Source organism: Cyprinodon tularosa, unplaced genomic scaffold, assembly GCF_016077235.1.
Source record: "Cyprinodon tularosa strain WSP-4 unplaced genomic scaffold, ASM1607723v1 ctg655, whole genome shotgun sequence".
NCBI lineage: Eukaryota > Metazoa > Chordata > Actinopteri > Cyprinodontiformes > Cyprinodontidae > Cyprinodon > Cyprinodon tularosa.
In genome coordinates this window covers 304,027-318,472 of record NW_024039402.1, presented here as the reverse complement: position 1 = coordinate 318,472, position 14,446 = coordinate 304,027, and the positions used below count along the sequence as shown (strand labels likewise).

The following is a 14,446-nucleotide window of genomic DNA, read 5'->3' as shown; positions in this document are numbered from 1 at the left end:
CAGCCCGGGCCACAGGCAGCTACGCTCTACCCCTTCTATTCATTCGGCTAGCTAATCTGAATCGTTCAATTCCATTCTGAGAGCGAGATCATCTGTGGTAGTAGCACTAGACATCTTCCAGGCATATGAGTAAAACTAGCCACAGTTCAGCGGACAGGATGAATGAATGGTAGCCGGCGCACGTGGATGACGTCATACACACGCCGCTTTGTTTTTAAAAGATATAGATATTAAAAATATAACCGCGGATGTCTGGGGGACAGTGATTCCCCTACATGCTATGAATGCTGGCGTACCATAAAGAACAAATTATGAACAGTTTAGTTTGTGCCTTCAAGTCGTTGCCCATAGGAAGACGTTACTTGGATACAACCTACCCGAATATCTTCAGAACAGCTCCAAATGACACAAAACTCATATGGGTGAGTAGAACATGATGTAATGACGTAAAATCAAGGGGGTCAATGAATAAAAAAACAAGTTCCCCTTTAATTTCTCTGGATGTTTTGGATTTTCATCTATAATAATCGGAGCAACAATCGACTTTCAGCAGAGGTCATCATCATCTCTTCTTTTAAAATGTCCTGGAAGTGACCAGGCCTGTAGCATAGCAGGTCCTCCGCCTACCCACAAACGCAAGACTTATTCCAACCCACCTGGATGATTGATTGCTATAGATCCAACCTTTATGGCTCTAGCTGATGTCCAAGTTTATTTATGTATTAATTTAGTTTATCTCCATTAGTTCTTGTTTGTGATGACACAACAAAAAGAAAAAGCCCATTTTTTTTCCTCTGTTGGCTAGTTTTCTTATGGTGGCCCCAGGATGCAACTGACATGCATGGAGAAAAATACACAGGCATGTATGACATGTTTGGTTTTTATTCCATTTAGCTGTAGGGCTTTTCCCTATTTGATCTGCACAAATCACTAAAGTCAATATTTTTAAGTATAGTTATCAGTTTACTCTTCGAGGATTGGTGCATGGTACTTTCTATGACTGGAAACAAGATGCAGTCCCTTCTATGGGTATAAGCAGCTTCAGATGTTTATTGAGGTTTAGAAGCTGATGCAGAGCAGAACCACTGATTTTGACAGAGACATGAGGGAGTCCTGTTCTACCTGAGAAGCCGCCGGTCCAGTGGAAGAGCTACAAAAGTCTGTCCACAACTCTAAAACCCATAAAAAATTTCTGATTAAAAGGACATAGGTCAAATACGACCTAAAACGCTCCATGTTGCAATTAACCAACAATCGCCATTAATACACCATGGTGGGGAAACACGGCAGAGGCGACATCATGCTGTGGACATGTTTTTCTTTAGTAGGGAAGAATTGACCTGCTTTTAAAGAAAATCCAAATAAAAGAAAAAAAAGGTTTGTTGTTGTTTTCTTTTGCACGGATTTTGACCGTTTTATATTATATTCAGTAAACTTTACCATCATCATTTTTTTTACTACCTTGTTTTAAATTTTTTTTTTTAAATTGTATTTCCAATCCAATAAAACAGAGAAATTGGGAGAAAAAAGAAAATGCTCTTTGGTCTGACAGACAGAAGCGCCACACCTCATTTCCTCTGTCGCATCTCCTTTCATCCTCTCCTCTGCGCCTCCCCTCCCTTCTTGCTGTGGGCTAATCAAATAACCACTCAAACTAGATAAAAGCCCATCAGGCATCATCACTCGCCCTTTGTCCACTTACAAGCCTGCATCTCTGTGCTTGAGGCAGAGCGGGGACGACTATTGACAAGCAGCAGCTAAAATCAAGAGGATGGAAAACTGGAAGCCAAGGAGGAGGAGGGGTGTGTGTGTGTGTGTGTGTGTGTGTGTGTGTGTGTGTGAGAGAGAGAGAGACTGGGATGTTAAATGGGGGGAAATGATGCAACATCAAATCCCGCATCCTTAAACTTACGCTCACACAGATTCCTTCTTGCTTTCTTGTTTCCCTTCTTTTCCCACTAATCTGTATTCAGCTCTCCCTCTTCCCACCAGCAGGTTCCTGCTGCACTCAGCCTATTCTTGGAGCCCCCAAAAAACCCCTCCACTTGTGTGAGGATACAAGAAAATGATAAAATACACAAGCTCGTGTGTGTGTGCTTATGACATCCTGATCTATTAATACCCTCTCTAGTTATCGCCTCCTCTCTGCACATCTGTGCGACAGTCAGCGTCTGCGGGAGTGTGTGACAGCCCATGTGACAGCCCAGACTCAGCGCCTGTTCACATTCGTCTGCTAGTGTGCGAATACACAACCCCGACCCACTCCTCTCTAAATATCATCTCTAGTGATCTCCTGCTTCGCATCATTTCCAGGAAAACATCTGCAGCGAGACATCCTGGCAGTTTCCTCAGAGCTGCATACAAGCACCAAGTTCAGCGCTACAGTTCCTGCTGCATAAACTGCCTTACAGAAAATTGAGCTTTTGCTTGATTCTAGCAGAATAAAGAACAAAGGATATTAACTCCAGCGCTTTGTTCCTGAAGTCCACCACAGTGTAGCTCTTCACCAATGGATCCACGAAGCCGATCATGTGATGTGTGCACTGGGCGCGCTCCTCAGCGTTCACCTTATTGGTGATGATGTCCAAACCTTTATATACCTGCAAGGGACAAACATGGATAAATATCAGATTAACAAAAAGAAACAAAACACACAAAACAGGTAACTTTTTTTATAAAGATTTCTTTGCGGGCCCCACTTCGATTTAAAAAAAGTTTTACATTTGCCTCCAACCAATATTACTGACATCTTAATAAAGTGTAACAGTGTAAAGAATATTGTAATGGAATAAACAACAATCTCCTGTAAATGACTAAACTACAACTTAAAAAGTGTGATTAGTTGATTTTCTTTGGTTTATTTTACTAAGCAACAGAATTCAACAATATCATAAATAAATATATATTTCCAAATGAGTTACCTCTCACGATAAAGGCCGGACATACACTGTACGATATTTTCAATCATTGCACTCACCTACAGCTCAGACTGCATATTTAAAATTTTAAAGTCCACAGCTCATGATGTATGCTTTTACACTGCATGGCCTGATGCTATGATGCGATCTACCTGCTCACACTTTACGTCCAAAAACGAAACGTCAGACAAGGCGCCAAGAGATGGCGCTAGTCCGACTCGTCAATCTGGAAGAAGAACGCCCTTGTTTGCACATGAGCAGTAGGGTGAGGTTCTGGTAAATAGGCTCTTAGATGCTCGTAGCTCTGCTTCAACAGCAGGATTCCCTCACGAACACCTTGGGAGGGCTGACTGAATTTGAAACATGTTTGATTTTCTCCCAACCTTACGATTCCTGATTGGGAGGTGGTCAGGCTCGGACTGGTAATCTGTGATACCGGGCATTTTCCCGGTGGGCCGGTCCTAATTTCAGCATGCGACGGCGGCCCTCCTTAAATCATACCGGCCCCAAAACTTACTCTCTGGCCAAAGTACCTATGTGTGACATGAAATAACTCAAGGAGCTTAAGAAGTAATACAATGTTAACTACCTAAATGATGCGTCCTTATGCAAACCTTGTGACAGTTAATTTTCAGTTTCTTCAAACTGTAGAATCCTTGCAACAAACTAAATTATGCTTGCTGTAAAATATTCAAACATGCAGTAAATTCGTCAAATATAAGAGGAACATCGTAGTTTGGTTTACAGAAATATGTTGCAGTGCATGATGGGGTTTGGCATTATTCCATTTCATTGCCCACATGCCACCTAGACTAGCAGTGAACGCTGACACACCGCTGAGCTTTCATGGATTAATTCTTGAAGAACTGCCTGTCTGCCGCTATATTGTATTGTTTTTTGTTGGTATTTTTACAACACTTGGGCTTATGTTGTAGACCTAGTATGTGTGAGTGGGTGTCTGGCTGGCTTTGTGCAAGTGTGGACGTTATGCAGCAGAAGCAGTCACTGTCGCGTCCGTGTTAATAACCAATGCCAGTAAAAACGCATTATAGAAGTCTTGGTGATGCTTAAAGATAGATTGGTTAATCCACAATGTGTATTCGTATTGTGTTTCACATTTGAGACGCACGCGGTTGACTGTGTTTCTATTGGGGGGGGGTAGTGGGCCCGTGTAGATGGAAAAATGCCAGGACCGAAAGTCGTTCCCAGTACAAGCCTAGAGTTGGTCATGAGAGCCTAATCATTAAACCCTGGATACAACACGAAGTAGGACACACAATGAAGCTGAAACTCGGCCTGAACCGAAAAACTCTCGCACCACTGGAGAATCGGCCCGAAAAGGGAGAAACAAATCTTACAGTGTGTGCCCAGGTTTAGGTATTTATTCACTTTAAGATATAGATCTACAGAGGAGTCGGCCGATGAGAAGAATCTACTGATTTTCAGCCACTGAAGACATTCAATTACATCTTATTTCAAACTTTGAATGCACACCAATTTGTGTTTTCTGCATGTAGACAGAGGGAGAGCAAGACTTTGACCAAATAACAGGAAGGCTAAGCAGAGCAAAGTTTCCTTAATTTGTTGCCCTGTTTGCTTTGGAAGGGATTTTTTTTTTTTTCCAGAGTAATCCGTTTTTGTTTTTAAATCTCACAGTTAAGATAATTAAAGTTCTGAGACTGACTTCAGATTTACAAGCTAGCCAAAATGCTAATAAAGAAGACTCAAAATGTTAGTAAAACCAGGTATTACTTCAACTGCTCTCTAACAAATACATTTTTTTTCCCAAAGGCCTCTCGTATAATTAATTATTTGAAAGAAATCGAGCCTATACAAATTAACAACAGCAGATGAAAAAATTCTAAGATTAAAATTAACCAACAAAATAGTTTTTTTTTACTAAAAAAAAGATTATATATCTTCATCTAGATAGATAGATAGATAGATAAATAGATAGATGATAGATAGATAATAGACAGACAGACAGAATATATATATATATATATATATATATATATATATATATATATATATATATATATAAGGATGATACAAGCCATAATGTCCACATAAAGGTGGAAAAGATCAAACCCCATCTTATAATTCTTAACCAGCTTTTTTGTGTCTCTCTCATTGGATTTTGACATTAATGAGTGTTTGAGTTTAGATGCCTCATTGCAATCACCCTCGTCTTTAGTTTCCGCCTCCAGATTTTTATGAGGACTAGGCCAAGACACTAAAGCGTTACTACTGATCAGACAATGCTTTTAAATCAACATATTTAAACCTGAAACAGCCAGGAGTATAGATGATTTGGGCTGTATTTGCAGTCCACATGTTCTCTCCAATTCCCATCAGTGAGTGAGGAAGCTCTCCAATGGAATTTGATAGTTAGGTGACAAGCGGCGCCTAGATGGGACTTTCATTTCACACACGACGTCTGGAGTTTAAACAGATGCAGATCACAGCTTATTAGAAAGTCCTGTTCTCATATGTTCCACCTCTCTGGTTAACATGAATTTCTATTAGGAGATTCCACGCACTGCAAACTCCTTTCTGAAAGTTGTACCAGTTAACTTGTCACTCTTTTACCCACCATTTACACTTGCATGCTTTTAATAATTTCAATCCATCCTTTGTTGGTTTTAACGTCCATATAAGCTCCCCAATGAAAGCAGAAGACAAACAGATTCCACTAGCGGTTTATACCAGCGTACATAAGAGGGCCTAAACAATGACTACTTATCAGCGGGCTGAAAACATTTGGTCAAATTAGCTGCAATTTTTCCCATAAAGAGGAGGGTGGACCCTGTTGGCATGTTCTGATTGCTATATAGTAGATCAACAATGAGACCCACTGTAAGCCAACAAACAGGCACTGAGGGATGAGTAAGCCAGTGACGGGTATTGATCACATCCTTGGTAATGGGGCATAAACTGGGGGTAGTGGGGTAGAATGTGCTCCACCAAATGTTCCTCAGCTCTGCAGCCTGCCAACAACCAAGGAGAAAGGGAGGGTGGAGGAACCCAGGATGATAAATTATGCACAGCTTCTGTGGATGAGAAAACCACAAGAGGGTGGGAGGGAGGATGGACGGATGTTCTTTGACTGAGACGTTTGAAGAGATGAGAGAGAGGAAGGAAGGAAGGAAGGAAGGAAGGAAGGAAGGAAGGAAGGAAGGAAGGAAGGAAGGAAGGAAGGAAGGAAGGAAGGAAGGAAGGAAGGAAGGAAGGAAGGAAGGAAGGAAGGAAGGAAAAAGATTTTTTTTGTTTTTAGCAAAACATTTATTGAACAATAATTTAACAAAAAAAAAAAAAACTCAGGTTAACAATACATAACTACATTAGCAGTGTGTTATATTTAGCTCTCCATCATCAGAAATGGTGCAAAAAAACATGAATAAAGAAGAGAAAAAGAAAGAAAAAAAGAAGAAAAAAAGAAAAAAGGAAAAAAGAGAAAAAAGAAAAAAGGAGAAAAGAAAAAAGCTGAGAAAAAAGAATGGAACAAAGAAAAAAAAGAAAAGAAAATAAGAAAAAAGCTGTGAAAAAAGAATGGAACAAAGAAAAAAAAGAGGAAAAGGAAAAAAGAAAAAAGGAGAAAAAGAATTAGCAATTTAGCTCTCCCTCATGAGAAATGGTGCACAAAAATGAAAAGAGAATAAAAAGAAAAAGGAAAAAAGAGAAAAAAAAAAAAAAAGGAGAAAAAAGAAAAGAAAAAAACAGAGAAAAAAGAATGGAAGAAAGAAAAACAGGAGAAAAAAAAGAAAAAAGTAGAGAAAAAAGAATGGAAAAAAGAAAAAAAAGAGGAAAAAGGGAAAGAGAAAAAAATTAAAATTAAAAAGTAGAAAAAAAAGAAATGAAAAAGGATTTAAAAAAAATTAAAAATGATTAAAAAGAAACAGAAAGGAGAAAAGGAAAAAAAGAATAAAAAAAGGAGAAAAAGAAAAAAGGAATAAATAGGGGAAAAAATAATGAAAAAAGATAAAATAGAAGAGGAAAAAAAGTAAGAAAAAAGGGACAAAAAGAAAGTCAGACAGACAGAATGATCTCTACTCATAAAGTAACCAGGCCTTAATGTACATGATATAGATGCAGCAGCAACGTCTCATTAATTCCTCATTTCCAGCAGACAACTGAAAAAGCAGGTAATGCAAGGTCGCCGTACAAAAAGCTTCAGTCAGACGGAAGATGTGGAGTGGGGGTAAGAGGCTTTGAGCGAGGGCTGCAAATGAGAGAAAATGAGAGAGAAATTAAGACTTCAAGTCGAGGCGGTGGAAATGAGTTACAAATTGCTGCGATGCTCAAGCTCAGAGTCATAAAGAAATCAAAGATGAGAGTCAGCACAGCTAATGGTGTTTACATATCGTCTGGAGGAAACGCCTTCACTAACTCACAAATCAACAGGAATACATAACTTCTCTCAAGTCTGCCAAGTAAATATGTGAAACGATGCCGATTATTTTCCAACGGCTCGGCTGGAGCGATGACACCGATTATTATAAGCTAACAGAGAGAAAAAAGAATTGATCGGTGCCGGGGAGGTCATCCTCATCCAGGAGCAATGCTCATATTTCACACCATCTGACAATTAAACAAGAAATTCCTCTTTAAAGTTTTAGAGTAATTCTCAGGACCTTCATAAACATGACATCAGCCTTTTATCTTTTAGAAAACAGGACTAGTCTGGGACTTATCTGACATATTGGGGGATTTTATGTAGAAATCAAGCTGAGGTTTCTTAGAGAACACTAGTCAACAAACAACAATACTGCTACCAAGGAAGACAAGCAAGAGATAAAAACATGGTGGAGCTTTCCCAGTGTTTATTGTCATTACTCTGTCACAAACACAGAGCAACAACAATTAACCTCTGTATTCAACCCATCCCTTTGGGGAACAGTGGGCTGCCATTGTGCGTTGCCCGGGGAGCACAGTGGAGTTAGGGGTCTTGCTCAGGGACCCAGAGTGGTAGTCCGTGGGAGTGCACTGGAAAAAAATCAAAATCTAGATGAGTATTTTTTTCTTTAAATAAGTGCATTTGTTCTCAAATTGAGAGGATAAAAGACATTTTGCCATTGGAACAAGACATTTTAGGTTTAAAATAATAAAAGCACAATTACATTGTCTTATTTCAAGTGCAAATTATCTAATTACCTTATTTTAAGAGTAAAAATACTCATTCCATTGGCAAATGATCTCGTTTACCTACTCAAATCAAGGGCAAATACACTTAATTTAAGAAATTTTTACTTACTTCTAGATCGTTTTTTCAGTGTGGGGCTTGAACTCAGAACCTCAGGATTCCAAGTCAGGCCGCCATTCCCCAAAGCAGGCATTAGCCATCTTGCCTAAGGACCTGGCAGCTCATTCCCTCCAACTGGGATACAAACCCAGCCTCCCTGTTTTACAAAAGGGGTTACCTTTAATTTTAAAAAAATGCCTAAGCTTTGGTCTTTTCATAAAGTACAGATCAATCCATTAACTACAAATAAAAAATACAAAACAAATGTGAACCTACTAAAACGTGGTCGTCCACTTAATGGGCATGGGCAGAGAGAGTATTAGTCAGAGAGGCAGCCTAGAGGCCGGTGGTAAGCCCTCTACTAAGCTGACCCCTATGGTGAAGTGTCAAGAGGAAAGCCATTGTTAAAAGAAATCAATAACAAAAACAATTTGCTGTTACACACAAGCCCCGTAGGGGGAGACGACAATCATCATGCCGTGTGAAAAAAAAAAAAAGACACCTAAACCCCTTAACTCATCATCCCCTATTGTTAAACATAATGGTAGCGGCATCATGCTGTGGTGTTGGGAAGCTACAGAATTGAATAGAATGTTTAGATTGAAGCAGATTCATGCTCTATCCAAAGCCGAAATCTACTTTTCTTCATGCAAAATGATTGAGCAGCCTTGTGTCATTTGCGTGCTGATCTGTCACACAACACAATAAGGTTTGAAGCTGAAATGAGACACAACGTGGCAAAGTTCAGAAAGCTTATTTGCAAGGCCCTGTACCCTGAAGCTATCTAAAGGCTGCTAAGGAATGAAGCAACCCATCACTCTTTCTAGGAAGTATAAAAGAAGATCCCTCAGGAAATGTTTCGGTGCTCCAGCTTATCACCTTAAATATCTCTGATCCCTAATCTCATAACTCACTTTGATCTGCTTCAATAAAAACCCAGATAATGGGGGTTTGGACTTCCCTCTTCCTCCCATCTCCACTTTGAAATGAATGTGAATGGATGTGACCATGTGGCTGGTGGAAGGGTGAGGAGAATGTGTGTGTCTGAGACAATGAGCTCAGTGTTTGAGCCCCGCGGAGCCTGCAGACAGGCGGCCTGGCCAACCTTGCGCCTTGCACGAGACAGCTGTTCCTCTGCCACATAAATCAGGACGGGGGCATGGCCAATGGGAGAAAGAGGGCTGGACAAACTGAAGAGGGAGGATAAATGAAAGGGAAGCAGAGAACAAACGCTCATTCAGGCAAGAACTGCAGATAAATCTAAGAAAAGCTAATCATCAAAAGCATGCATTTAAGCTCAATAGTTGCTGTGATGTTGGTTGCATACAAAGCTACCATTTATATTGCTAATTTTGTGGCAAAAAAAAAAAAAACAACAAAAGTATAACAGCAAGTTACCAGGATCAATGCTCTCTTCGTTTTTTAGGTCCACATTGGGAAAATGTCACAACATGTCTGACATTGCATCTAGTTTTTAGTGGCTAACATACTGTAGGTGGGAAATGTGGAGCCATCAAGTCATCTCTATTACCCCTTTCACACTGGCGGAAAAATCAGTTTAAACCCGGGAACAATCGGCTTTTACTGGTATGGGAACAGCTCACTGACACGTGTCTACCCGGGTCAAACGACTTGGCAATCGACTGGCGTTAAATCGCGGCTCTGATCGGCATTCTGTGGGAACACCAGACCTAGAAATGTACGTGATACCATTGAACGCAACAAATGGACGTCAATACACTGGGCCAGTCACGTCTGATCTAACAAAATGAAACAACTCTTTACATTCGATAAAAATGGCACATGCCGGCGTAGGGGATTCAGACAGTTAAAAGAGCGAAACAATAAAGATACGCTCTGGCTCCCATCCATGTCTCTCTTCATAACTTACTTCCCTAATGATGTTGCATTGCTACATCATTAACGCTCACCTAGCGTGATGCCGTCATCAGACACGCAGGGGTGGGGGACCGTGGCCACGAAGCTCTCCAGCAGGGGGTCAGTCTTGGCTTTTCAGTAAAGCCGATTGTTAGCAGGTCAACACGGTTTTGAAGAACCCAAGTTTTCAGTAGGAAAGTGGCCGATGTCATCTATGTCTAATTTTGCCTTTTTGGGCCCTTCACCTTTTTCACAGCTATCTTGGCTGTTGCCTTCTTTGGGGGAGTGGCAGCCTAGTGGTTAAGACATAGAGCTTGGAATCCTGAGGTTCTGAGTTCGAGACCCACTCCCACAGACTGCCACTCTGGGTCTCTGAGAAAGACCCTTAACCCCACACTGCTCCCTTGGCGCCCGATGATGGCAGCCCACTGCTCCCCAAGGGGTTGGATTACATGCAAAGGTACATTTCTCCAATGTGAGATCAATAAAGTTCAATGATTATTATTGATTATTATTATTTGTTTTGCTCTGCCAGTGAACCAAGTGAGACCAAATCTACACAGTGAATTAAATTGTGCAGATTGGACTCACTTGGTTCAGCGACTTGGCAGAACAAATACATAGCATGGAGACGACTTGTTGACTCCTTTTAAGGAAGACAATCAACAAAAACAGGGTGACGACATTTAGGTCTCACATTAAATCTGATTTTGAAACTGATCCTGAATCTACAAAAGAAAAAAAAGAGGAGAAAAATCATTTCTGGTTGAAGGGAAAGAGGCGTAGACTGATTGAGAGTCTCTGCAACTTCAAGTCATTGAACACGAGTTAAAGGACTATTTCAAAAGGATTGTATATGTAAAATATCAGGTTATGACTGAAGAAGCGTTAAAGACTTGAGCCCAACGACGTCCTGAAAATATTCCCAGATAATTCCACACTCTCTAAAAAAGAAGGTCTCCTCTAATTGGAGGTCCAACTAAATGCTGACAACCTATTTTGTAATTCAATAAGAGTTCAGATGGAATCCAGTCAGACTAAATCACAAATAGATTTAATTAATTCATGCGAGTGAATAAACGTCTTTATCTAAAGGGGATCTAAATGTGTGCTGGCTGTAGGGCAGCTACCCCAAACCTAAGTATAAAATCAATAACAAGCTCTCAATAGATGTACTTTTTATTCTTGGAAAACACATCCAATAGTACATTCATTAACTATAGCTTTAAGTTTAACTAAGGAGATTAGAAAAGCCTCATTAGCACGCATCAGTGGATGGTTCAACCATTTGTTTCCAATTTATCCCAACTGCCTAAAGTGGGATTAAATTCAAACCACCAAACAAATCATTTGATATTCCTCTACTGACCACAGCTTTGATATTTTATTAGTAGTGGGGATAGATAATGGTAAAAAAAATGAGTTGTATAAAGGCTTTTGCCTTCATAATCTTTCTAAAATAAGAGTTTTCAACCTCTAATAGAAGTTGAAAACCTCTAACCAAAATAGCTCTGAGCTCATAGTGGTAGATTTGAGATTTCAGAGTCAAACAATTATTTCTTTGTAGGCGGACTATGAATAGGATAGCATTTTAGTCATCAGTTGCCAAATTTGGATTTAAATGTCCTTGCGGTGGGTACAAATTGATCCTGTGTAAAAGATCGCTCAGACATGGCAAGCCAGGAAACTTTCAAAAGAGGAGACATATCGGTCAAACTGCCCCGTCTTTGGGGCACTGGTTCTGTTCCTGTTTAACCAGATTATCAAGGAAAAATAAGAGGCCTATTGTTTGTAGATAGAATTCACTGGATTAAAACAGCTTTATTTGCAATACATAAAGAACTGACTAAAGAATATTACTTTAAATGACTAGTCAAAGTGGGTCAAAATCATCTGGAATGCAGGAGGAAACTGAATCCATTTGTCTCAAACATCTTAAAGAAGAATGCTTTGTTTCATACTTGAAAAAGGGATGCATGAAACAATTATGGCAAACAGGCAACAGTTGTCCATTTTTCATGTTTTGTTTGATTTGTAAATAAATCTTGCTTTTTTTTGTTTTAATTGAGTCTTGTGTAATATTTTTTGTACCACTCGTTCGTTTGAACATGTAAAAATTGGCAGTACATATCAGGGATTCGTTAAACTGATGTCAAAATACTCAGTATCTGCATTGGCTTTAAAAAAAATAAAAACTGTACAGGTCAATCTCTTGCTAATGGAACAGACATAAAACATGGGCGCCCATGAAACGTGCTGCAGCTCCAAGTCACAGTGGTTGAATGGTACAAAAACAATTAAGAGGCTACTATTCACCATAATAACCATTAGATTTTTAGATTAATATAGTAAATTAGTTTAAACTGTGGCGTTGGAGAAGCAGGGAGAACTCTCAAAAGGCTAGTGAGAATCATCTAAGCACGTGCCAACCAACATGGCTCTATGTACCTACGATTCACTCGCACACAAGGTGAGATTAAGACATTTCCTTAAACCAAAACAATCATAAGGTAACCCCTTCTGAGAGATATTTATAGGAGTCATTTAACCTCATGTCTTGCAGCAGGGATGAATGTAACGAAATTACTCTAAATCATCAAGTCATATAAAGTGTAGGCCTAGTGGCTAAGAACTTACGGAACATTGGCATTAAAAGCCTGGCTGGAGAAAACTGGACTTAAAAATAATTAAAATCATGAGCGCCTCTCCCAGTTCTCTTTTGAATCTGTTTCACTAATCTACTAGTTTACTTTTTTAGGAATTTAAGTTTCATTTAAAATGATTGAGTGACATTTTATGGAATCACACAAAGTCCTTAAGATCTATTCCAAAAAAGTAAAAAAGAAACAAACAAAAAAAAAACAATCCACTGGACTTTGTTTCCAAGTTTGAAGACATTTCAGCTTTTTCAATTCAACATGTCAGAAACAGCGTTGAGTTTGAGGCTTTAAAGCGTGGACCAAAAACAAAGCCTTGTTTTGGCTTAGAAAAGATGCAAACTGAACCGGACGAATGTGTCCACCACTTAGTATTAGGGGTCGTTTGGGTTCTTTGTTAGCCTGCAATACCCGATACCTGTCTATGTCTCTGAAAGGGGGGTCGTTAGAGGGAATTGTTGGCCTGCCTGAACAGGCGAGGTTTTGTTTTCCCCTGTATGGAGGTGGGGGTGCAATGATAGGGGGAAGGAACCAAATGTATCACTGCATTGTAGGTTATTGAAAGCTAAAATCTGAGTCCACCCCCCTTGTTTAAGGTTGGTTTCCTTCATGCCCCTCTCAAACCACCTCTCCTTTGTCCATAAGGTCGACCAAATGTGTAGATGTGCCGCCGAGTCTTGTCCTGAGGAGGTCGCTCTTCTGTTTTGGGCCATGTGTCTGTGGAGAGGTTGTTTGGTTTCTCCAACATAACGATCAAAGCATTCCTCACTGCACTGAACTGCATACACCACTCTACTCAGATTTGGTCCGGGAGTTTTGGCCTTAAGATCTAGGACAGAGGTAGGCAACATCAGTCCTCAACTGCCACAGTCCTGCAGCTTTTGCATGCATCCCTGTTCTAATAAGTTTAACAGAGGACTTGCCGGTAACCTTTTCTTTCTTTCAGCCATAGGATGCTAGGATGGAGCATTGTTAGGATGCATCCAAAAGCTGCAGGACAGTGGTGTTGAAGGACGTTGACTACCACTGATCTAGGATATGTTTTCAATTTCTCTTTTTTTTTAACCAAGGAATGACCTCCACTATCTTCATAAAGATTAGCATTTCAGGCTGGACAGACCGCGTTAGGTGTAGACAAGCGAGCAGTTAAGAGTCCCATTGAAAACTGGCTGTTAAAAAGGTCCATAAACTGCTAAAGTAAAAAAAATAAATGAATGGCATAAACAACCTGTGCCTGCAGAGATTTATATATCAATATATTTTTGGATAAACAAGAAGTTTGATTCAATAAAGATCCAATCCTAACAGCTTTGATTTTAAAGGTTACTTGGCCTCAGTTTGTGAAGATCGCAGATGGAGCGACTCCCCCGTGTTTTGACCCTAAGCTGTTTTTTTTATATCCATCTCTCTGAACGTACATATAAAACCCCACCTTTCTCTTTTAAATACCATTTCTAGTCTTCCCTTTAAGGTAGCATCCTTCAACAATTTATCTCTCCATCTTCCTCTGCGGTGTCTCTCTGTGGGGAATGGCCCAGTAATGCCAGACTAATAAATCATTCATGCCGTATCCCCATTGCCCTCCTCCCCCTCCACGCTGCCATCCTCCTTTCCCCTCGCTTCCATACTGTAGCGGCGAACGAATCAACACGCCCCGCAGACAGTATTTCACACTCAAACCTGTGAACACGTTGAAAATCAGGGCTCATCAGCCGCCGTTTCTGGCGCAGTCCTACACCGGCTTGGATGAC

General features: G+C 40.1%; 1 protein-coding gene across 2 annotated transcripts in view; it reads right to left on the bottom strand.

Moving 5' to 3' along the window:
• Nucleotides 1–14,446, bottom strand: part of trit1 (tRNA isopentenyltransferase 1) — a 62,671-nt gene that overhangs the window by 39,998 nt on the left and 8,227 nt on the right. For both annotated transcript variants that reach the window (XM_038309040.1, XM_038309041.1), the window contains exon 2: nt 2,460–2,600. In XM_038309040.1, the coding sequence (XP_038164968.1) occupies nt 2,460–2,600 (141 nt within the window). The remainder of the gene's footprint in view (nt 1–2,459; nt 2,601–14,446) is intronic.